Consider the following 23,208-nt stretch of genomic DNA (forward strand, 5'->3'; position numbering starts at 1 on the left):
TTTCTAACTTTTAAAGACAAGGACAGGAAGGAAAAACAAACGCATAAATAAAAAGCCCCGAGAGGCAAATAGAGTCAGAACCCACCAAGTGCTCGGAATTAGAGTTACAAAAAACCCATGCAAGGGCAGTTAAGTTCGAAGAGCAAAAGAAAAATAGGAAGAGATTAGACGGTCTTGAGGCAGCAGCGTTGAGTATGTCCTCGTTTGAGCCGAACTGCTCGCCCCTCGCAGGATCTTGTGCGCTCTGAGTCACATTTACGACCGGGATGTCATCTTCCTCTACGAACGGTGACATCTTCTTGTCCTCCTCAGTGAGCGCGCAAGCATCGATCGCCTTGAAGTCCTCCAGCGCCTTGGCATGCCTTGCTTCAATATCCGCAACCATTTCTGGCGGGACCTCGTACAGACCCTTCCTCCGCAACTGCTTGATGAAACCGAGGACCCCGGTGAGCTGGTTGTAGACCAAGTACGGCTTCCGAGCCCTGTCAGCATCGTCCAAACTCCGAATGACCTTCTCAAGGCGTTCGCAAGCCGTTGCGTGAACGCTCCTAGCTCGATTCTTCCAGTGCACCACCATACCTTGTAGTCGCCCTTTGTCCTTCTCAAACTCTTTGGAGAGTAAATTCTGGGCCTCGGTGAGCTCGTCTTTCACCGCCTTCAGCTCTGCACTCTCCTTTTTCAGCAAGTCAACTTGAGAGTGCAGAGTTTCGTTGATTTGGAGCTCAGTGGCGAGACGCTCCTCTGCTTTGGCTATCCTTTCCTCGAGCTTGGAAACCCTTACTTGCTCGTCGAACAGGGCTACTTCATATGCAGCGACCAAGTTATTGGTCTGACTGGCGAGCTGCACAGAGGAAACAGGAATTAGAACTCATACTTGGAAGAATATCTAAGTCTATAAGTGGTAAGTAAAATTACCACAGCGGTCGAGTGAGCGATTCCCTTGTACATGTTGGGAAACCGGAGCTCGGGGACCGAGGGAATGCTAGGTAGCTCCGAGGAGATCTTATGATAGAGCTCGGCGCAGGCATCTACGTTCTCCTCAAAAGGAGTCTCCTCGTCGTAGTCAAAACAAACTCGGACTCTTTTAGCCGGCCCGTGCTCTTGAGAGCCCTCGACATGATCTCTGGTTTGCCTTTTTCGGGAGTGTGAAGCTTCAGCTCGATCTTGCGAGAGCGCGAGGCCCGACGCCACAGCTGCCGGTGGATCGAGCTCGACGGGAGTATCTTGCACCCGAGAAGAGTCCTCTGCTTTCTTACTCTTCTTCGAAGACTTTTTCTTCTTTGTCTTCCTCTGATCAGCCTGATCATGTGAGCCCGCAGCAGGTGGCAACTCTTCTGGCTGCACTTCGTTCTGTTCAGCAGCAAGGACTGGGGTCGGCTCGGCCACCCCCGTTTCTTCTTCATCAAAGAGAGTTGGGATTTCGTCAATGGAAAGCATCCTGGCAGCTCGGGAGCGTTGAGTTCGCGACTTCAGTGATTGGCGTCTGGGAGTGGTTCGAGGCTTGCTAGCTCGAGTTCTCGGCTTGCGTGGTTTCGGTTCTCGAACGGAGCCTGAAATGAAAATGAGTTTAAGGAGGAGTTCGGAGTAAATTCGGGATAAAGTGAGTAAAGAGAATTCGATGAACATACCCGCTTTCTTAGGTCGACGTTGTAGGATTTCTTCCCAAACCTCCGGCCAACGACGTTTACCGGCTTCGCTGAATGCTTCTTCGAACTCAGAGGTGAGTCCGGAATTGAGAAGGAGACTCGGAAGATGACGACCTACGAAATTAAGACGAAGTAGAGTTAGCAAGCAGTAAAAGTCGAAAGTTATTTAAGTGTGAAATCATCTAATCTACCAATCGGAATCTTCCAATTCGACTGAATTGCGATGTCAGAATTGCTGACGGTGAGATCGTTCATTTCGATATAGAAGTACTGGGACTCCCAATCGTTGAATTTACTGGGCTTAGGTCCCATAACTAAATTCTTCTTCGGCTTGGCATTGGCGGCGAAGAACCACTCCTTGGACTTATGGATATTGACCGAAAAGAGATCTTCGAAAATTCGACTCGATGGTACTTCACCGAGCTCGTCGCATAAGGAAACGAACCCAACGTAGTTCGTTATTGAGGCTGGCATCACCTGTGTAAGAGCTACGCCGCGCCGATTGCAGTATCCCAGTAGGCGAGAGGGAATGGGGAAAGAAAGCCCGCACTGAGTGAAGTACGTCAGATAAACGCAAAGGAAGCCTTCGGGAGCATCCCACGGCCGATCTCTAGCCTCCGGAATGATGAAAATAATCTTGTCCGCAAGCCCGTTTGCCTCGAGCACGGCTCGAACGACACCAGGAGAAAGGGAACAAGAGGGCACGTTGATGGGACGAACTACTTTCCGCCTCGGAAGTGGTGGCGAAGCATGAATAACCGCCTCAATGTTGTCGACTTCAGTATCAGCGACGTTCTCCCCCTGAAATTCTTCCTCGATCTCCTCGATCTCGGGGGCGTTAGCATCAACATTCGGTCCAGCCCGAGCTTCCGTTTCGCGAGCCTCTGCAGTCAGATCTTCGGTAGCTTCAATTCTAACTCTAGCACGGCTGCTGCTAGCTTCTTCAAATCTAGAGTTCTTACGAACTAATTGGGGAAGATTGCCTTCTTCCCGTGATGAACTTGATTGCTGAGGATTTGAAGAAGAGGAGCTCGGCTCCGAGGACTCACGGTGGTCTTCCGGAAGAATTTTATTTGAGGAAGAATTAATCGAAGAGCTGGAAGACATCTTAGGGTTCGGGAAAGAAGATTTGAAGGAAATAAAGAACAGTTTGAAGATCAACCGGAAAGTTTGAAGGTTGATCGGAAAGATCAAGAGTTCGCGGCGGCGGGAGTTGAAGAAACGAGAGAAAACGAAGAACAAAAACTAGAGAGAGAAATAAAATCTAGAGAGAAGGGAGAGCGGCGTACCTTATATATGCTTGAGGCGAGAATAATGAATGCGAGAAGAAGAGTCACCCTTTATACACAGTGGGAATCGTGGGTTCCTCGATTTTCGCGAAAAATCTCGTAATTCACGCGCCTCATTGAAGATAGGCGCGAAACGTCCGAAAATGCGAAACGACGACAGTTACCGAGCTCAGTTTGTGATCCAATAACCGAAAAATTGAGTTCAACTGAAAGTCATCTCCTTTCACCGAACTGAGGGGGGGGCTAACTGTTGGAGGTGAAAACCGCACCCCGGTTTTCTCCGGTACAAACTGAGATCGGCGAACCGTAAGCCCGGTTTACGAAGGGATGTACCGAGAGAAGATGGGCCGAGCGAAGATGAGCCGAAGATAGCCCATTAGACCGAGGTCGGTGGGAAACCTCTCAAAGGAACAGAAGGTTTCCTCGAGCTCGGCCGAAACAGGAAAGTTTCCTGAAGGAAAAAGGAAACTTTGGAGAGAAAAGGAAACTCCTCTCGATCCCATATCGTCTAAAGCGTGCTTGAAGACCGACTTATGAGATATATATAAAGGGAGACGAATCGACATGAGAGGACACAAGTTATTCCCAAGAAGACTTAAAGACTGAGAACTCGATAGCTTCTTAGTCACATTAAGTCTTAGTTCGTTATTGCCTATTGGAATAACCGAACTCAGTTGTATTTCACTCGATTCAATCTAATAAAGCCGAGCTTCCGATCTAAATTACTGTTTTGTCCCTTGTCGATATTCACATATCAACAAGTCTCTATACATAAGGTCATTTAAAATATACAAACTGATGAAAATATGACCTACCTGTTACAATGGAGTAAGGGTAATAATTAGAAACAGTAATAACAAATTTGAATCTACACCACCAAACCTTAATTAAAGAGGTCAATTAGCTTGGAACCATTCTCTATTTCAAATTGTTGTTATACACAACTTCTTTTCTATAACATAATTCCAAAAAAGATTATTAATTTTTCTGATAATCAAAACAAAATACATATACAAATTAAACTAAACACACATATTTCAGTTTCAGTTTTTTTTTTTTTGGTAAAAGTAACAATATTTTACCAGACCCATCAAGCAAAAGGATACTCACCCATAGTAAAAAAGCTTCACGGACGAACATTTCACATCTCAGAGACCTGAACAAAAAACAGAGACTAAGTTAAAGAAAAAATGAGAAAATTGAATAAAAACAAAAGAAGGACGAATCTAGATCTAATAATTATGTACTCCATTCTACGCCATATAGAGGATACCGTGACAGTAACATAATACACGTTTTTATGGCTTCAAACAATTGGCAGCGACAAAAAAGACTCGGTTTTTGGAAACTGAGAACTTTATAGGAACTGCTAATATATAAAGCAATAGGACGAATCTTTTTTTTTGATAAAAATAGGACGAATCTTGAATAAAAGCAGTTCGTTATCAAAGTTAATATATCCCAATGGAAATATGTAAGGAGGTTAAAGAGTAACCTGAATTTGACGAAATCTATTTATTTCACCTTGTTGGCATTTGATTGCTCCAGAATGTCCTTTCCGATGAGAGTGAGATCATTCTTCTGCGTTTTTGAGAAATCTAAACATCAAAGGTTCCAACCATCAAACATAAGAATACACACATAAATATAGAGAGGTCGCAAGAAATTTTCAGAGTCGCAAAAAATTGATCAAAACATGAACTTAGTCATGTTATCGGCATGTTTGTTTTATTAAGTTTCTCATGCTTTCTCGCCATTTCCTAATTTACAAAAAAAAAAAGGAATTTAAAACAAACATGCTGATAACATGAATAAGCTAAATAAAAGAGAAGACAACAATTAAACAATCAAAGCATGTATCTTCTTTTGCTCATCTTAATGATATATAGACTTCTTGGTGCAGCAGCTATTTTAGAGATCATGACATCGATCAGGCGAAAGAAGAGATTAAGAGATATATAAAGAGAATAAGTACCATCTTTACTCGCGATAAACAGAATTGAGGTGACAACAGTGATGATCCCGAAATACATGGGATCTATTGAAGAACACAAAGCTCCTAAAACAATTTAGTTTACCAACCGAGGGTAAAAAGTTAAAACAATCAAACATAAAAATACACATATAGATATATGGAGAGATATGTGAGATAGTACATGTGGAATAAGAAGACGGTGGAAGATTCGTGAAGAGTTTTACCAAGAAGTTTTCATTTCAATCCATGGATCGTTCTTTAAACAACATCTGAAACATATAAAAATCCCACATTAGTATTCATGAAATCCACAAGATTCATTGGTAAAGAGAAAGCAATACAAATACAAAACTAAAAGGAAAAACTTATCATGGTAGTTCAATAGAATGATCGTTTTATATAATGAATAGAGAGAGGCTAAGCTTGTTGTGAAATCTTTCTTTTCTATACTAGATGATTACCCGTGCATTGGTTTTTCTATGTTTTTAAAAAATATATATATTTTTAAGATTTATTTAAAACTTTAAATAAACTCAATTCAGAATTTTCTTTTTGAAGTTGTCATATACATGTAAAGAAAAATCGTTGTTATTTAATTCTTTTAAAATATTAAAATAATCTTTTTATTACTTTATTTGTATTTTGTTTTCAAAAAAGCTAATCAAACATATATTATACTAAACAAATCTAGAGTTAATAATCCAACAAATACTATGTATAAAATATCAACTTATGGTTATAAGTTTAAGAGGCATATCCTATAAATAAATAAATAAATTTATTCGAAGTGATTTTCCTATTTTAATTGGCAAAGTCTTTCACAAACTCTTATGAAATCAAAAATGAATATAATGGAGTTCTAACTATCATATCCCAAATTGTATTAAACCTATACCCACTTTTCTTCACCAAGTTTTTAGTATAAAATCATTATACATCTCACATTGGAGATAGTCTTCTATGCTAAATCTTTCACTTGAATTGAATCGCTAACTTTAATATTCCTTAACTGAAGCAAATTTAAAAGCTATCAGCCCAAATTTTCTCAAAGTGACGTCTTATGGTTCTATAGTTTCATATGCTAAATCTTAAGAACACTTGCATGCTTGAAAAGATTATCGAGGCTTTGGTCACACAATTCCATCATCTTGACATCTGTTTTACTTTTTGGGATGCTTTATGTAGAAGTAGAAAACTTTGGTATATAAAATGGGCATATAAACCCAAATCTACAACTTTAGGCAAAGAAACATATAGAAATTGAAAACAAATTAAAAATCCAAACTCTACAGGTATGGGATTTTTATTTATTTAAATTTGTTTCCAAAATAGTTACTTATTCTGTGATTTTACTTCTGTGATTTTAGTTATATTATTTTGAACTTTTTAAAGTTAATAGGATTTATCAATCCCTTCATTTGGTTACAAATTTGGTTTTTACGTCTAAAGTTGCAAAGTTTTATGCATCAGAGAGACGTATTGTTAAATTTTACAAGTACTTCCCAATAATTTATTGCATGAGAGAAATACGACTTTTTACAAAACAAAATTTCCTCAGTCATCATTAGCCATTACAACTAAAAATAGTTTTTTCTCTAAATATGTTGTATTCACCTTCTTGACTCCTTTTAAAGGGATATTATTTGGACTTTTGAGCATACAAATAAGTTTGATTACAACAGAACAAGGATTTGTCAAGATTTATAATCTAAAGGCAACATATAAACTAAAAAGATTTGTAATCCAAATGCAGGCTATAAAAAAAGAGATGATCATTCGCCTTTAGTTCCATAACTTTATGTTGTTGACTTCCTAAAATTCATTAAGCTTTCCGGAGATTATGCAGTTGATCTTTTTTTGTTTTCTCAAATTACACTTGATTTTTTTTTCGACCATTTTTATCAATAATCAATAGAATAAGAAGAAGTAATGGTTTATTATCTCTCACTAAAATTAAAGCAGAAAAAAATTTAACCAAAAAAAAAAGATGAGAAGTTTATTATTCAGTTTTTTGTACGGTATTTAATGGTTTAAGATTTTAGTATTTATTAAACAAATTAAAAATCAATAAAATAAATTATAAATTATTTTGTAAATCTGATGTGTCAAAATAATAGATGCTGATGTGTCAAAATTGTGAGACACAACCCAACTTTTATATAATGGATTGTGAAGATTCTTATGAAATCTTTGTAGAAAATAAAAAGAAGATCTTAGCCATGAATCGCTAACTTTAATATTCCTTAACTGAAGCGAATTTAAAAGCTATCAGCCCAAATTTTCTCAAAGTGACGTCTTATGGTTCTATAGTTTCATATGCTAAATCTTAAGAACACTTGCATGCTTGAAAAGATTATCGAGGCTTTGGTCACACAATTCCATCATCTTGACATCTGTTTTACTTTTTGCGATGCTTTATGTAGAAGTAGAAAACTTTGGTATATAAAATTGGCATATAAACCCAAATCTACAACTTTAGGCAAAGAAACATATAGAAATTGAAAACAAATTAAAAATCCAAACTCTACAGGTATGGGATTTTTATTTATTTAAATTTGTTTCCAAAATAGTTACTTACTTTTGTGATTTTACTTCTGTGATTTTAGTTGTATTATTTTGAACTTTTTAAAGTTAATAGGATTTATCAGTCCCTTCATTTGGTTACAAATTTTGGTTTTTACGTCTAAAGTTGCAAAGTTTTATGCATCAGAGAGACGTATTGTTAAATTTTACAAGTACTTCCCAATAATTTATTGCATGAGAGAAATACGACTTTTGACAAAACAAAATTTCCTTAGTCATCATTAGCCATTACAACTAAAAACAGTTTATTTCTCTAAATATGTTGTATTCACCTTCTTGACTCCTTTTAAAGGGATATTATTTGGATTTTTGAGCATACAAATAAGTTTGATTACAATAGAACAAGGATTTGTCAAGATTTATAATCTAAAGGCAACATATAAACTAAAAAGATTTGTAATCCAAATGCAGGCTAAAAAAAAAAAAAGATGAGCATTCGTCTTTAGTTCCATAACTTGATGTTGTTGACTTCCTAAAATTCATTAAGCTTTCCAGAGATTATGCAGTTGATCTTTTTTTGTTTTCTCAAATTACACTTGATTTTTTTTCGACCATTTTTATCAATAATCAATAGAATAAGAACACGTTTATTATCTCTCACTAAAATTAAAGCAGAAAAAAATTTAACCAAAAAAAAAAGATGAGAAGTTTATTATTCAGTTTTTTGTACGGTATTTAATGGTTTAAGATTTTAGTATTTATTAAACAAATTAAAAATCAATAAAATAAATTATAAATTATTTTGTAAATCTGATGTGTCAAAATAATAGATGCTGATGTGTCAAAATTGTGAGACACAACCCAACTTTTATATAATGGATTGTGAAGATTCTTATGAAATCTTTGTAGAAAATAAAAAGAAGATCTTAGCCATAACCTTTTTGGTTATTAATTATCAAATAGAATGAGAGATATGAAATAAAGAAAAAATGTTTTAATAGCGTATCAAATCATTCTTGAAATTACAGAATTCCTACAATATTGATCAGTTTATATAGGTGAAGATATACACAGTTCCTAAAATTGGATATTTTGTATTTTTTTTTGAATTTAAAATCTTCCACTCAAAAGAAAATATACAAATGTTTCCATAGTTTATTTCAATTAACTTTGTTTATACCATTAATTAATGAGAAAACATTTTAAAGCATTAAAAACGTCTTAATCTATACCACTAACTAATTTTCTGATTATATAAAAATTTATTTACATTATATATATATATAAATTCTAATGTCAATGTATTTTTTTCACTATCAATGTATATATATATATATATAGTTCTAAGAGTTAAACGATACGTAAAAAATATTTTTCATTTCATAAGATAAAATTTCTGATTCTTTTTGGAAATTCATTATATAGATAATTTGAAAAGTGTTGTTATGGATATATGATATTCTTGCTAAAATATAGGATAGTAAGATATTTAGTCATTAGTAATAGAATATATATCTAAAGTATCTAATAAACAATACATTGCGACAAAGCTTTCAAATTGTATATTTCAAAATTTTCAATGTAATGTGAGGAGATTTACGTGAATAAAGAAGAGTCTATAATATGTTCAGTTTACTTTAAATTCCTCTATGATAGTATTTATCAAAATGTACTTTGTATTTTTTAAAAAATATACTTTATGCACATTTTATAATAATAATAATATTCCTAAATTGCAAAAAAATATGTATATAATTTTTTTTTATAAATATATACGTTGAGTTTTTATTTTAAAATTGTAAGTTATGTATATATATATATATATATATATTAATATAAGTACACACAAAGTCATTTGAATGTTGAATATACTTATTTTGTTAAGTTAATAAAAATTCTCGCAATATAAATGTGTTACAAAATAATATATGGTGACAAATAAGGAAGAAGTGATTTGTTATGAATTATTTATTATCTATTTTTTCATTAATAAGATATAAATATAATTGTTTTATTTTTTGCTGTTTCATTAAACATGATTCAATCAAAATTGTCTATGTAAGCAGTCTTGCCATGTTACATTGACGTGGAATAAACGTCAAGCAAAGACGATTTTTTAAGCCAATCAAATTAAAACAAATCAGATTTATTTTATTAAACTACATTCTCATTTAGTATATAAGATAAAATAAATATTATTTTTTTAATGATTATCTAATTTATATAAAAGGGATTAATTTTCTGGTCTCTCAGATATGCCACATCAGTAGAAATAATAAACAAAATAATCAGCCAATGAGAACATTTGAAAGTCACATATCACTAAAAAAACTTTAATTACGTTAAAAGAGTTATTGCAGAGTTATGAAATCGGGCCACCCAACACAGTAATACTGGGGGGGTGAATAGAAAGAAACACATTATATAGGAGACCCAAAACAAAAGTCGAAAACAATAGCCTAAAACGAAATCAAGAATACATTTGAGCTTTCCCACCTTTCTCTGCTTTCCTCATACCCTAAAATAAATTCACCGTAACAGTTTCCCCTCAAACGATTCATCTTCATCCCATCTCCAAATCAGATTCAATGAAAGGAAAGCTCAAACCATAAGTCGTTACAAAATACCTTCAAACTTAATTTCTCTAACAAAGTAGCTTCACACTTAAATCACCATTCAAACCTCAATCCACGATGGAAAATCTCAAACATCAATCGTTCCTAATAACTTTTACAACTCATTTCTACCCATCATATACTATCACAGCCATGGCATCCTCTGAAACTGTTGGAGTAGTTAGAAGAACAAAGAGGTAATCGAACATACATGATGGCTAATGATATGTTTTGTGTTTTGAATTTTTTGATATATTATCTTCTGTGCAAGCATTATTCGTCAGAACTTAAAATATTGTCATCACAATTTCTTCACATAATTGTCAACTCTTTTTTTGTCCAGTTTTGAAAACCCAATCGGCAACTGTCAACACAAATCCAGAAGACCAATTCCAACTTCCAAGGCTTTCCCTCTGTGTAGTTTTAATTATTTTTGGATCTGTGCTGTTCGATCAAGCTATTGAAAGGTCAAAAATCGTGTTTTCGTATTCTCATATTCTAATTTTACAGATTTATTGGCGTCTATTTGAGATAGAATTGAGGCCAAAGATTCTATGTCTGACCTTATTTTCAATGTGAAGCAGTACTATTTCACCCATAATCTGTTATTATGAGTCTCCTTTACCTCTGGGTAAGTTGAAAACAGGCGGCTACGATTCAGTAGCTAGGTTATTGGCTTTAATTTCTTCACATAATTGAACATTATTGTCATCTATTGCTCTACTTTGGAATCGAATTATCAACCGTCAAAGTAAATCTGAATATGTTCCTTACTTATTTGTGCAGGTTTTCCGTATCAGATTGTTCTCATGGTGCTTCAAATCTCTACACTACAACTAAGTCACTGCTCTAATCAAAGAGTTCTGCTTTAAATCTCTGATCATTCAATCTTCTAGCCAGTTTCCAATCTCTAGAGAGGCAGCAAAGCAAGAGCACGTGATGAACGATGGAACCAGCGGACGCCATCAAGATCTGCGGTTAGATATTTGGATCTATGATGATTTATTTCAGTTTTAATATTTTCCATGTCTCTGTTTATGTGATTTGATTTCTCATTACATTTGATCGGTAATGCAGTAGGAAAGACAAACTACCCTATTAAATTAATTGGTTATACTAACCTATATGGTTTTCTATTACCATATGCCTTTAGAAGCGACTAAGAAGATGTAAGATTTCGTCTACAAAACGTGTAAAGTGGATTATCTTATTTGGTTTTTGTTAGTTTTAGCCAGATCGGTGTGAGTAATTAAAATTAGCTCATGTAGTCTTAATTTTCAAATAAATATCTAATACAAAACTATGAGAGGCTTTGTGATACCAAAATGGACATGAAAAAATACTTATGGTCTTCACGATCCAGACAAATAAGTTTCAACGTAATTACATCTCATGTGGAGTATATTACACGAAATTACATGTTTTATAATGTTTTTTGCTTCTACATTATTTCATTATGCTTCGATATAAAATGTTTTATTTAGAAAATTGAACAAACAAACGTTATAGTCAAGTGATATATTGTGTATTGACCTCTCTCCTCTTTTATGCCACATGATATATTAAAGGGGCCTTGATCAAATATCATTACATGGTCAAGTAAGTGAAACTCAAGACGAAAATAACAAAAACGAAGAAATACTGCTATGGTTACGATGATTAAAAAAAACGTTTTAGGTACAGGTCATCATACTAAGCAGCTAAAGTCCATTAGAAACATGAATACTTGCCACTTTTCTGCCTCATGATTTAAACCATTTGCAGAGAAATGACTTATATAGTAAAGTAAATGCTGGCTCATTTTTTGGATGGCAGAAGTTTGAGTTGGTTTGCTCTGATTTAGTTTGGTGTGCTTTTGGTTTTTGTTCAATTTTTTTAGTATTGCAGCATCAATTTTTTTGTGTTGGGTTTACATTTTTTACTTATGATTACCTAATTGGTCTATCATTTTTAAGCTACACGCTATTATCTACAGACAGATTAGTAATTTGTCGAAAAATCATGATACGGGAAAGTATTATTTTTATAGTTTCTAATGGTATATACTACTGAAGTTGTTAACTCCACAAAATATTTGCCATAACTACAACATTTTATATTTATAATGAACATCTAAAAAATACATTAATATAAAAACCTTAAGGAAAAAAAAATTGGTTTTACTTTCTAATAATTTTGCATTCATCTAATGATATGCATTTCTATAATACGCAAGTATGAACACACTATACATATATGTGTTGTATATACTTAAAATACAAATTATTACTTAACACTAATTTCAAACTAAAACAAATCAATGAAAAACCCGGGCATAGCCCGCAGCCAACCCTAGTTTAAATAATAATATAGAGATATACTCTATTAAATGAGAAACAAAGATTTTCCATATTTTTTTCAATAAATTTGAATGACAACTATATCTTTTCCTATTCTAATTATTCTTTGTTATTCGTAATGGCATATCATGTAATATTTTATAAAATAAATGTTATTTTTTAAAATGTCTAATTAAATAATAATATAGAGATTTTTTTTTTATATTGTCAACTTGATTATATTCAAAGTATTTTCCAAATTTACTCTTTACCTAAAAAGATAAATTATTTTTGTTTTTTAGATTACCCTTATTTTAATCAATCATAGATATTAACTTGATACATATTTGTATAGTCAGTGAAAAAAGATAATTTTTATGATATATAAATAATACGAAAACTGAGACAACAAAAAAATTGATGTTTTTTTTCTTCTTCAAATTCTCAAGTAAATAAACCTATTGGGCCCAGACATGGATAGAAAAGTCCATAACATAATTCCAATGTGTAATTAACTAATTTCTACGTAATTTCTTTCTATGATTACAATGGAACAACATCGACTTTGCGTTAGAGCTTTAAGTGTATAAGTCAGGCAATGGGGATCGGTGGATTCTTCTCTTGATTTCATAATCACGTGAAAAATTTCCTTGTTTGGGAAGTGCGATTATGTTGTTTCCATGGCAGCTTCTTTAACAACAGAGGCGGAGAATTCATCGTCTCGGTCTCTGTGGGAGTATGATGTCTTCCTCAGTTTCAGAGGAAAGGATGTTCAGAAAACACTCATGAGTCATTTAAACGATGTTTTCAACGAAGAAGGAATCAAAACTTTCCATGAAGACAGAGATCTTCAGAGAGGTGATATCATCTGGGAAGCACTCGAGGAAGCGATAAACCAGTCGCGATTCGCAGTCGTCGTGATTTCAGAGGGATACACTGACTCTCAATGGTGCTTGAGAGAGCTTTCGTTTATGGTCGAATTAGCTAAGAAAAGAAACAACTCAAATGGATCCCTATATTCTATGAAATCGACTCGTCAAACTTGAAGAGCCGAACCGGGTGTTTCAGCAAAGCTTTTGAGAAGCATGAGCTGAGATTTGGTAAGGAGACAATGAGTAGATGGAGAAGTGCATTGGCTATAGTTGGTAACATCTCTGGATGGGATTCCATATGCAGGTACATTGTCTTGCTTTCTTGAAACTATAGGACAAAGAGTTTTGAAACTACGATGATAGAATTTATATAGTATCTCTAATGTTGTGATTTGATTGACGCAAGAACGAGTACTCAAAGCATGTACAGAATGTTGTTCAAGATCTTTGTGACAGGTTATACTCAGAGCCAGAGCCATCAGACGAATCAACTGAATTGGATTGGTGATGCTGCTAGGGTTGACTTCGCGGCTTCATATTTTAAATTTATAACCCTAGATATCTGCAAGTGCACAGCAATGCGTTATAGTACTTAGGGTATCGATTCACAGAGTATCCACGCTTTACCTGCAGAACCTTAGAACTAGAATTAGTAAACGAAGTCTAAGACAAAAAATGGGATTTTGGATAGATTGCCATGATTTCTATACATGTATTTTAAATGGGATTTAAAAAGGATTTTGAAAAGGTTTGTAAAAAGGGTTTGTAAAAAAGGTTTTAAAAATAGTTTTAAAAATAGAAGTGAATAAATCGATAATAAGTCTAAAGGATGAACAAAGCTCTTAATATCGACCCTAGTAAATTCTTAGAACTCGAGTCACAAACGTATGAATACGCCACTGTCGTGATCATAACCAACTATCTCTCACAATCCTGACCACTAGGTTTTCACTCTGGCCCTGGAAGAGAAAAGATGCAATAAGCTTAAGACTAATCAATATTCACAGCTCTCCCATAGGTAGGTTTCCACTATTATGGTTGATCTGCTCTTCTCAAACTAGATCTGGCCCCGAATGAAAACTTTTGCAACACCCAATACTAAGATCAGTCTCTAGTTTGCGATGCTAGATCCATGTTTAAGTATAAGTTTAGAAAAAAGATTTCTAGAATTCGACTTTGGTTTATCTCGCTAAGATCCCTACCGAATATAGTCAATTCCCTTCGATTGAGCCTTTAAACTCATACGTCATCATTCAAAAACGTGCATAAAGTAATAAGGAAAGACGTGCATAAAAAAAAAGAAAAAAGAAGTAAAGAAAAAAAAGACAAGGAGATGAAGAAGAAACATCTTGATTTCGAGATCTCGGCTCGGAGAAAACTTCTCTTTAAATCATTTAAACAACTAATCTAATATGAAGAAGCTGAAAACAAAATTGAAAGATGCATAGAAATAAAAATCGAATTAAAATAAGGTAGAACATAAAGAGGGTTCAAGAGAAATATCTATCTCCCTAAACTAAGAACTAAGAACATAGGAACATAAAAACCCTAGAAAACTAAATTTAGTAGCTCCCACAAGGGATTCTTCTGAAGCACACAAAAATAGGTCTCCAAAGATACATATTTATAGGTCTCCAACTCTCTCCAATCGTCCTTAGGGTTTTCTATGAAGAGAAGACGAATTGGGCTTGAAACGGGGTCATGAGCTTGCCTTTTAGTCGGTCCTGGTCACGAGGCTTCCACCCGTGATGAATTGGGGTTTGGCCGCGGCCAGAGAGTCTTAACCATGGCCGAGAGTGTGTTCTCCGCGGTCGTGGCCCTTGGACCCGCGAAGATTGGCTTGTGAGGCTGAATCTTCATTCTGCACTTGCTTCCTTCGCGAGACTGCAGAACATGTCTTCATAGCGTCAAGGATATCTCGAGATCTAACCATTGGGTTGTCTCCAAAAAATTGCATTTGCAAGCTAGTTGTCTCCATTATATTATGTCCAATTTTGGGGATGATCTGACGGTGAGAAGGTAGTCATCAGATGTGAAACTTCTGGCGGTCCGAATTCATCCAAAATGATATTTTGCTCCAAAATGCACTCCTTTTGCATTAATTACCTGAAAAGAGTTTTGCAACTACAAATAGTAAAAAATAATAGTATAAACACTTAAAAGAAATAAAAACCATTTGAAAATCAATTAAAATCGATCCACAAAAGTGGTCAAATTACGATGTTATCAATTCTCCAGATTTGACCTTTGTTTGTCCTCAAACAAAACAAGATCTAAGCTTAGAAATAGCCTTTAACAAAAATCTAGGTTCGTTGGCCCAACGTCCTCTCTTTAGGCCCGTTGGCTCAACATCCTCTCTAGGCCTATTGACCCACCACTGTCCGACGATCGGGAGTCGTTAGTCCGGAAGGCTCGTAAGACTTATCTAATGTCCCTGCAATCACCATATGATATTTCCTCGTGCTTTGTCCTCACTCGCACGGTCCCACAGAATATTTTCTGGTAGATCACCCATTCTGAGATTACTCAGACATCAACATGTTTAACTTTGGAGTTCTCTCAGCACATTTGACCGGAAAAGATAAGTACACTTTGTTGACATAGGTAGCCAAAACAATTCCTATAAGCATTTCCATATATACCAGGAATCGGGATGTTACATTTAATCTTCTTGTATTCTCCACCAGTTTTGTATCTAATACATCTCAAATAAAATTAGAAAAAAATTCCTGAAAACATTATCCCATTTAGCACTACATACTAAAACAAAATTAAAAAAAATTCTAATGATTAAGGAGAAGTGTTATTTTCATATGTTTGTTTGAAACTCACGACGACAACTTCAAAATTATAGTCAAAATATTCATTCACTCATCACTTGCCTAAAAATCGGAAAAGAAAAAAATACCAAAAAGATTATTTGTCAAGAGTGGGATTTGAACCCACGCCTTGGATAGGTCACCCATCCTGAGATTACTCAGTCATCAACATGTTTAACTTTGGAGTTCTCTCAGCCCACTTGACCGGAAAAGATAAGTACACTTTGTTGACATAGGTAGCCAAAACAATTTCTATAAGCATGTCCATATATACCAGAAATCGAGATGTTACATTTAATCTTCTTGTATTCTCCACCAGTTTTGTATCTAATACATCTCAAATAAAATTGGAAAAAAATTCCTAAAAACATTATCCCAATTAGCTCTACATACTAAAACAAAATTACAAAAAATTTCTAATGATCAAGTAGAAGTGTTATTTTCATATGTTTGTTTGAAACTCACAACGACAACTTCAAAATTATAGTCAAAATATTCATTCACTCATCACTTGTTTAAAAATTGAAAAAGAAAAAAATACCAAAAAATTATTTGTCAAAACTAGGATTTGAATCCACGCCTTTTGGGGCCCGCAGCCTTAGACCAATTCGGCCATCTTGACTTCTCTTAACAGGTTTCATAAGTTTTATATTATCTTAAAAATAAACTCAAACCCTTTTATCTTGCTCTTGAACCGTAAATGGAGAAATTTAATTGTAAGGCACAGTTTCTCCTCCCGGTGACGATCATCGGTTTCATCTCCTCTAGTTATCGGAGGGAATGTTAGTTTTCTGTGTCAAAACGTTAATCTCGTCTTCGCTTCCTCAGAAATCCCAATCTTCGGCTATCTGCTTCTCTTCCAACACAATCTCCCTTCTCTTTAAATCCCGACTTCTGAGCGACTTTAGCTTCAAGCTGAACAGGATTGCGATGGATAACACTCGGGAGTTACAGACAGAGGCGTCTCAGTCGCTATCCTCGTCGGCTTCCGGTGAGATACACGTTTTAGCTGGTCCAATGTTTTCCGGCAAAGCGACAACGATCCTACGGCGGATGCTGGCGGAGAGGAGAACTGGCAGGTTTGTATCTTAAATTCCATTTTAATTTCGAGATGCATTGTCCTCAATTTTGGTTTGTTGTTGATGATTTTAGTCTCGAAATGGAAATCCATACCTTATTTATGAACGCTGAGACATATTTATAATTCTGCTCGAAATTGATTGGTTTATGATCATCTCTTATAGGGTCGTAATTCTGAAACTTGCATTGAGAGATCAAAGTTTGGTTCACATGTAACATGTTCTAGCTTTCAGGTGGAGCATCAGAGAAAGAAAGAGCAGCTGGGCTGTATGTTACTGGGAGATTGAAAGAAGCTGTTGGGCTATTATGGCTTAGCGGGTCACAAGTCGAGCCTGATACTTATGCTATGCTGTTACAGGAATTCAAACAAAGGAAGGAATATACAAAAGGGAAACGAATACATGCTCAAATGGTTGTTCTAGGATTTGCTCCGAATGAGTATTTGAAAGTTAAGCTGTTGATACTGTACGCTTTATCAAGGGATCTTCAGACAGCTTGGATCCTCTTTCGTAGTTTGCTATTGAGAGATTTGATCCCGTGGAACGCAATGATATCAGGGCATGTGCAAAAGGGTCTTGAGCAAGAAGGGCTTTATATGTATTACGATATGAGACACCACAGAGTAGTTCCGGATCAGTATACCTTTGCTTCAGTGTTTAGAGCGTGTTCTGCGTTGGCATCGCTAGAACACGGTATGAGAGCCCACGCTGTCATGATAAAGAGCCGGATTAAGTCCAACATTATAGTCAATAGTGCGGTTGTTGATATGTACTTCAAATGCAGCAGTGTCTCTGATGGGCACAAAGTATTTGATCAGTTCTCCACCAGAAACGTGATTACGTGGACGTCGTTGATGTCTGGATATGGGTATCATGGACAAGTTTCAGAGGTGTTAAAGTGCTTTGATAAGATGAAGGAAGAAGGTTGTAGACCGAATTCTGTTACATTTTTGGTGGTTCTCACTGCGTGTAGCCATGGAGGTTTAGTTGATGAAGGCAGGGAGTATTTCGATTCTATGAAGAGAGATTACGGGATTGAGCCTGAGGGACAACACTATGCGGCTATGGTTGATATCTTAGGGCGTGCTGGTAGGCTACAAGAAGCGTACGAGTTTGTTATGAAGTCACCGTGCAAGAAACACGCTCCGGTATGGGGTTCTTTACTTGGAGCATGCAGGAATCATGGGAATGTGAAACTGCTAGAGCTCGCTGCTACGAGATACTTCGAGTTGGATCCAACGAACGGAGGGAACTACGTGGTGTTTGCCACTGGATACGCGAGTTGTGGATTATTGGATGCTGCTTCAAAAGTTAGGAGGAGAATGGAGGATGCGGGAGTGAAGAAGGATATCGGGTATAGCCAGATCAAATTACAAGGGGAAGTTCATAGGTTCATGACGGATGATAAGTCTCACAGACTCTCTGGAAAGATATACAAGAAGGTCCAAGAGATGACTTCAGTATTCATGGATGTTGACTGCTATCCTGTTTGATAGATTGGTTTGTCATCTTGTCTTTGACTCTGTGACCAAAGCAACTCGCAGTGTCTCCAACGGATGCTGTAGCAGGCTCTCTCCGGAAAATCTGTCTTGAATCAAACACAAGTTTTGGTTTTGGAGCATTAAGTTTATGCCTTTATGGGTTTAGCAGGAGAATGTGAACATTCTGATACTGACATGTATCTGAAATGGGTGTAGCAGGAGAATTGTGGTCTGAGTTTGGATTCAATAGGAGCACATTCTGATACTGAAATGTGATTGGTATTGATGGAAAACTCAAATTTTAGGCGAATGTAGATGCCTCAGGTTCTCATTAAATCGGGTAAAGTGAAGGTATCCTCTGTATTAGGCTCCGAGAAATCTGTGGGAATGTGATTATGGGTTTAGCTGTGGGAATGTGATTATGTAAAATAACTGAGAATGGTAGTCCGAGTTATATGCAATAGGAGCAAATTCATCTGATAATGGATGTGTTTAGATGTATAATGTAAACTCAATTCTTTAGAATAATACTAAAGAAGCTCTTTATTCTCATTTTAAAATTTAGTGAGGTGGAACTGGGTCAACTGTAATTGAGACTGCAGGTGGTTTAATTTCAAGATTATGTAACTCATCCATTTTTGTTGTTATCGAGTGGGAAGAGCTATTTCCCCACCAATCTCCACGAAAGCAAAGCTTAAAATCTATTTTCCCGTGAAATCGATTTCCCCATGTAATTGAAGTTCGAAATAAAAAATTCCACAAAAATCGGTTTTCAAATGATTTACTGTTTTTTAATTAATTTTTAACCGTATAAAACTGATATTAAAAATATTTTCAAAGGCAACCTTAAATATTCAAAGATGAAGTTTTGTTTATTCTAAAAACAGCCTTAAAACCTCCAATTTTGAGGTTTTGAAAATAAAACCTTATACTTGAAATTTCACTATTCAAGATCTCAAATTTGAGGTTTTCAGTTTTTATTTGTATTTTAGTCATCACAATTATATATTTCATAAATAATCATTTTATTTTTTTATGTTTATTATTTTAATCCAAACAATTTTATATCTCGCATATATTTTATATTCATTTGTATAAATTCTATATTTGCATATAAAATAAAATTAAAAATACTAATATAAAAGAAATATTACAAATAAAAAAATAAAGAAACTCATTTAACACTTCAAAAAAGCATTGATTGATCATATTTTGAGAGCATTATGAAAATAGTATTGTTGAATAATTTGGTGTAATGTAATAATTTAAAATTTAGTTTGTGTATTTTAATTATTATGTTTATGTACTTTATCTTATAATGTAATGTTATGTTTTATTATAAAGTCTATAATATAAATTTAGTTAATGATATTTTTAGTGTATGTTTCTTTGTTATTTATAAAGTTATATAATTTTAATTAATAATAATTAAAATTATAGAGGGAAAACGACCTATTTCACTCTGAGAACTATTACATAGTAACTAATCCCCCCAGAGTTTGGACCTCATCGCATATCCCCCAATACAAAGTTTGTAAACTTTTTTCTCCCTATTTGCATTTTTCACAACGTATTTAACCAAAACCGTTGAATTCGAGGGTTTGTGAGGTAAACCAGATAGAATACCAGATTTGCTCGATACCAGGATGATTTTAAAACCCGACCAAACTTGTGACCCGACCCAGTTAACATCCGATTCGTAATCATAAAAAACCCGACCAAATCGATATTCCCAGTTCCCAAATCGATATCGACAAACCCTAAATCCACAAATTCATCCCCAAATCCCCAAAACGCTTCTATTTCCAGGTGTTCTTATATGATTTCGAACTTTCTCAGGTCGATTACATAGGAAAACCGATTTGATAGGTGTTTTTTTGTAGATTGTGATGATGAGCGAAGAATCTGGAGCGAGTGCATCATCAGCTGGTCGAGCAAGAGGAAGATACGTCGGGGTGCCTAAGAGATGTTCGTGTGGGGAAGGAATTGTAGCCAGAATCTCTAAGTCGGACGCAAACCCATATCGGAGATATTACTGTTGTGCATTCGCCGTTGAACAAAAGGTGAATTAGCTTTGATTTCTTTTGCCATTGTCTATTATGCGATTTTGAAGCTAAATTGATTGTCATTGTTTATTATTGTTGTAGCTTGTCAATGACAATCATACTTTCAGTGGGTTGATGAAGCATTGTTGAATGAAATTGAGGCATCAAAGTTGAGAATAGATAGACTTGAAGGCCATGTTAAAGCAAGTGCAACAGATTGTATGGAGGCTGAGAAGCACATGTATGAGAAGTTACAATTGAAGCTAGAGTCAGAGATTGCTGAACGGGTAGAAGAAAGGATTCTTGAAGCCAAATCGGATATGAAGAAATTGCTGTTGCTTGTGTGTTTTGGAGGTGTGATAATCCTTGGTTGTATCAAACTTGTGTGAAGCTTATTAGTTGTGTCTTTGTAGTTCTGGTAATTGTCTTTGGTATTATGTTTTAGGCTCATTTGGCAAACTTGTTTGAAGCTATTTGTTGGTTTGTCTCTCATGTGGTAATGGTATTTGTTTTAGAGTCACTTGGTGTATTGGTTTGTTTTTTTTTTCAACTTGTGTTGATCGTATGATCCCTAAAACTACATTAAATGACTAAACAAAAACATAATCATAAGATAACCAGAATATGACATAACATTAAGACAGCCTCAATTGTTTATAAACCTAGACATCATGCATAGCCACAGACCACAACAGATCCGAAAATAGATGCCAAAGAAAGAAGGTTTTATAACAGGTTCCAAAACACACACAAAACAGGTCGAAAAATCAAAGAAAACACAACCGCATAAATATCTTCATTCCCCAAGCTGAGTAAGTACTCCTTGTGAACATTCAGGCTGAGATGATGATTCACCTTGAGAAGCCTGTAAAATCAAAGAAAAAGTGACATTAGTATATAGAGAAGATGAGAGATTAGTATCCAAAAACACACAAAGAAGAGAACAAACCAATGTTTTCTTTTTATGAAACCATGAATTGTGATTAGCGGCTCCACAAACTTTACAATGCTTGACTCTTTTCAGCAATTTTTCTTTCTTCTTCACCGTATATTCATTCTGCCCTTTCTTTCTTTTTTTATCCGCCTTAGTAACCTTATTCCGACCAGGCATATCTGGCACCACAGGTTGAACAATGGACGGTTCTTCTCCAACAGGGCAAAAACGAGCACCTCTAACTGGAATAACACCATCTGTGTAAGTATCTCTCCACATCTCAGTCCTAAACCAATGGCAAGCGTAATGCTGAGCTTCAATACCCTTCTTGATCATCACACCGTATGCATGTTCACAGGGGATCCCAGTGATTTGCCATCTTCTGCAGCTACAGGTCCTCGCCGTCAAGTCAACTCGATAAGCACACCCGTGAAGTCTTAAATAATATTGCATGTTGATAGAGGGTTGGACAATGCATTTCGAAGCATCCTCAAGCAACTCAGCTAGGTACTTACTCACGTATGGAGTACAAATCCCTTGGTGGTTAATAGCTTTGGCACTTCTCTTGGCTATACGAACCATTGCTAGTTTGGCAATGGTCTCTAGCATCAGCACTAAAGCTTTATCTCTAACTTTACCAGAAACAACAATGAAACACAACTATTAAAAAACCCACAAATATAAACATTAACAGAAAAGCAGAGATAGTTTCCTACCTATAGAATTGTTAAACGATTCTACGGAATTGTTTTCAACATCTTCACAATATGGTCCAAGCTTGTAAAATGCCCTGCACCAAGTCTCCGGCTTTGTTCTCATCAAATCAGCATAGACAGCGTCGTCAAAGAGTTCTATCTTCCTCAAGTTTTCTCTGAATTCAGGTTTGTTGTAACTCCAAGCTAGATTCCAAATCAAGACCTCAAATTTGAGGTTTGCAGTTTTTATTTGTATTTTAGTCATCACAATTATATATTTCATAAATAATCATTTTATTTTTTATGTTTATCATTTTAATCCAAATAATTTTATATCTCGCATATATTTTATATTCATTTGTATAAATTCTATATTTGCATATAAAATAAAATTAAAAATACTAATATAAAAGAAATATTACAGAAAAAAAATAAAGAAACTCATTTAACACTTCAAAAAAGCATTGATTGATCATATTTTGAGAGCATTATGAAAATAGTGTTGTTGAATAATTTGGTGTAATGTAATAATTTAAAATTTAGTTTGTGTATTTTAATTATTATATTTATGTACTTTATCTTATAATGTAATGTTTTGTTTTATTATAAAGTCTATAATATAAATTTAGTTAATGATATTTTTAGTGTATGTTTCTTTGTTATTTATAAAGTTATATAATTTTAATTAATAATAATTAAAATTAAAGACTATGCAATATTTTAAATTTTGTGAGATTAGATTTGAGGTTTTGCCTTTAGAGACAAACATTATCAAACTTGAAGTTGTATTTGGAGATGTCCTAAACCGGATTTAGACCAGATTAAGACTGATTGCAATTATGACCCGAACACAACCAATCTTCTTCTTCTTCTTTTTTCCACCATCTTATATACCCATAATCCTCATAATTTTGTGA

General features: G+C 34.8%; 3 protein-coding genes and 1 pseudogene across 3 annotated transcripts; 2 read left to right on the forward strand and 2 right to left on the reverse strand.

The window, feature by feature from the left end:
- Window positions 1-10: 10 nt before the first annotated feature.
- LOC112081986 (meiosis-specific protein ASY2-like) lies at window positions 11-2,753 on the reverse strand. Its single transcript, XM_024149062.1, has 4 exons — window positions 1,838-2,753; window positions 1,629-1,760; window positions 916-1,550; window positions 11-841 (listed from the first exon to the last, which is right to left on the reverse strand). Exons 1-4 carry the CDS (start codon window positions 2,751-2,753, stop codon window positions 11-13), a joined length of 2,514 nt encoding a protein of 837 aa, XP_024004830.1.
- Window positions 2,754-16,837: 14,084 nt separating this feature from the next.
- Window positions 16,838-18,629, forward strand: LOC18028874 (annotated as a pseudogene).
- Window positions 18,630-20,509: 1,880 nt separating this feature from the next.
- On the forward strand, window positions 20,510-21,130 carry LOC112081987 (uncharacterized protein At4g04775-like). The gene is made up of 3 exons (XM_024149063.1): window positions 20,510-20,680; window positions 20,791-21,016; window positions 21,108-21,130. The coding sequence occupies exons 1-3, from the start codon at window positions 20,510-20,512 to the stop codon at window positions 21,128-21,130; spliced, it is 420 nt and encodes a 139-aa protein (XP_024004831.1).
- Window positions 21,131-21,458: 328 nt separating this feature from the next.
- On the reverse strand, window positions 21,459-22,178 carry LOC112081988. The gene is made up of 2 exons (XM_024149064.1): window positions 21,756-22,178; window positions 21,459-21,527 (listed from the first exon to the last, which is right to left on the reverse strand). Exons 1-2 carry the CDS (start codon window positions 22,176-22,178, stop codon window positions 21,459-21,461), a joined length of 492 nt encoding a protein of 163 aa, XP_024004832.1.
- Between the last annotated feature and the right edge of the window lie 1,030 nt (window positions 22,179-23,208).

The sequence above is a fragment of the Eutrema salsugineum genome, unplaced genomic scaffold (assembly GCF_000478725.1).
Source record: "Eutrema salsugineum unplaced genomic scaffold, Eutsalg1_0 scaffold_1, whole genome shotgun sequence".
NCBI classification, from domain to species: Eukaryota; Viridiplantae; Streptophyta; class Magnoliopsida; order Brassicales; family Brassicaceae; genus Eutrema; species Eutrema salsugineum.

What these genes read in the sequence shown, in the direction of transcription:
- LOC112081986 (XM_024149062.1), bottom strand. Translation starts at nt 2,753, where the DNA reads ATGTCTTCCAGCTCTTCGATTAATTCTTCCTCAAATAAAATTCTTCCG. An exon ending in ACGTCGACCTAAGAAAGCGG is followed by an intron (nt 1,551 to 1,628) that starts GTATGTTCATCG and finishes TTTTCATTTCAG; the next exon opens with GCTCCGTTCGAGAACCGAAA. An exon ending in TCGCTCACTCGACCGCTGTG is followed by an intron (nt 842 to 915) that starts GTAATTTTACTT and finishes TCCTCTGTGCAG; the next exon opens with CTCGCCAGTCAGACCAATAA.
- LOC112081987 (XM_024149063.1), top strand. Translation starts at nt 20,510, where the DNA reads ATGAGCGAAGAATCTGGAGCGAGTGCATCATCAGCTGGTCGAGCAAGA. An exon ending in CATTCGCCGTTGAACAAAAG is followed by an intron (nt 20,681 to 20,790) that starts GTGAATTAGCTT and finishes TCATACTTTCAG; the next exon opens with TGGGTTGATGAAGCATTGTT. An exon ending in GTTGCTTGTGTGTTTTGGAG is followed by an intron (nt 21,017 to 21,107) that starts GTGTGATAATCC and finishes ATTATGTTTTAG; the next exon opens with GCTCATTTGGCAAACTTGTT.
- LOC112081988 (XM_024149064.1), bottom strand. Translation starts at nt 22,178, where the DNA reads ATGGTTCGTATAGCCAAGAGAAGTGCCAAAGCTATTAACCACCAAGGG. An exon ending in ATATGCCTGGTCGGAATAAG is followed by an intron (nt 21,528 to 21,755) that starts GTTACTAAGGCG and finishes TTGATTTTACAG; the next exon opens with GCTTCTCAAGGTGAATCATC.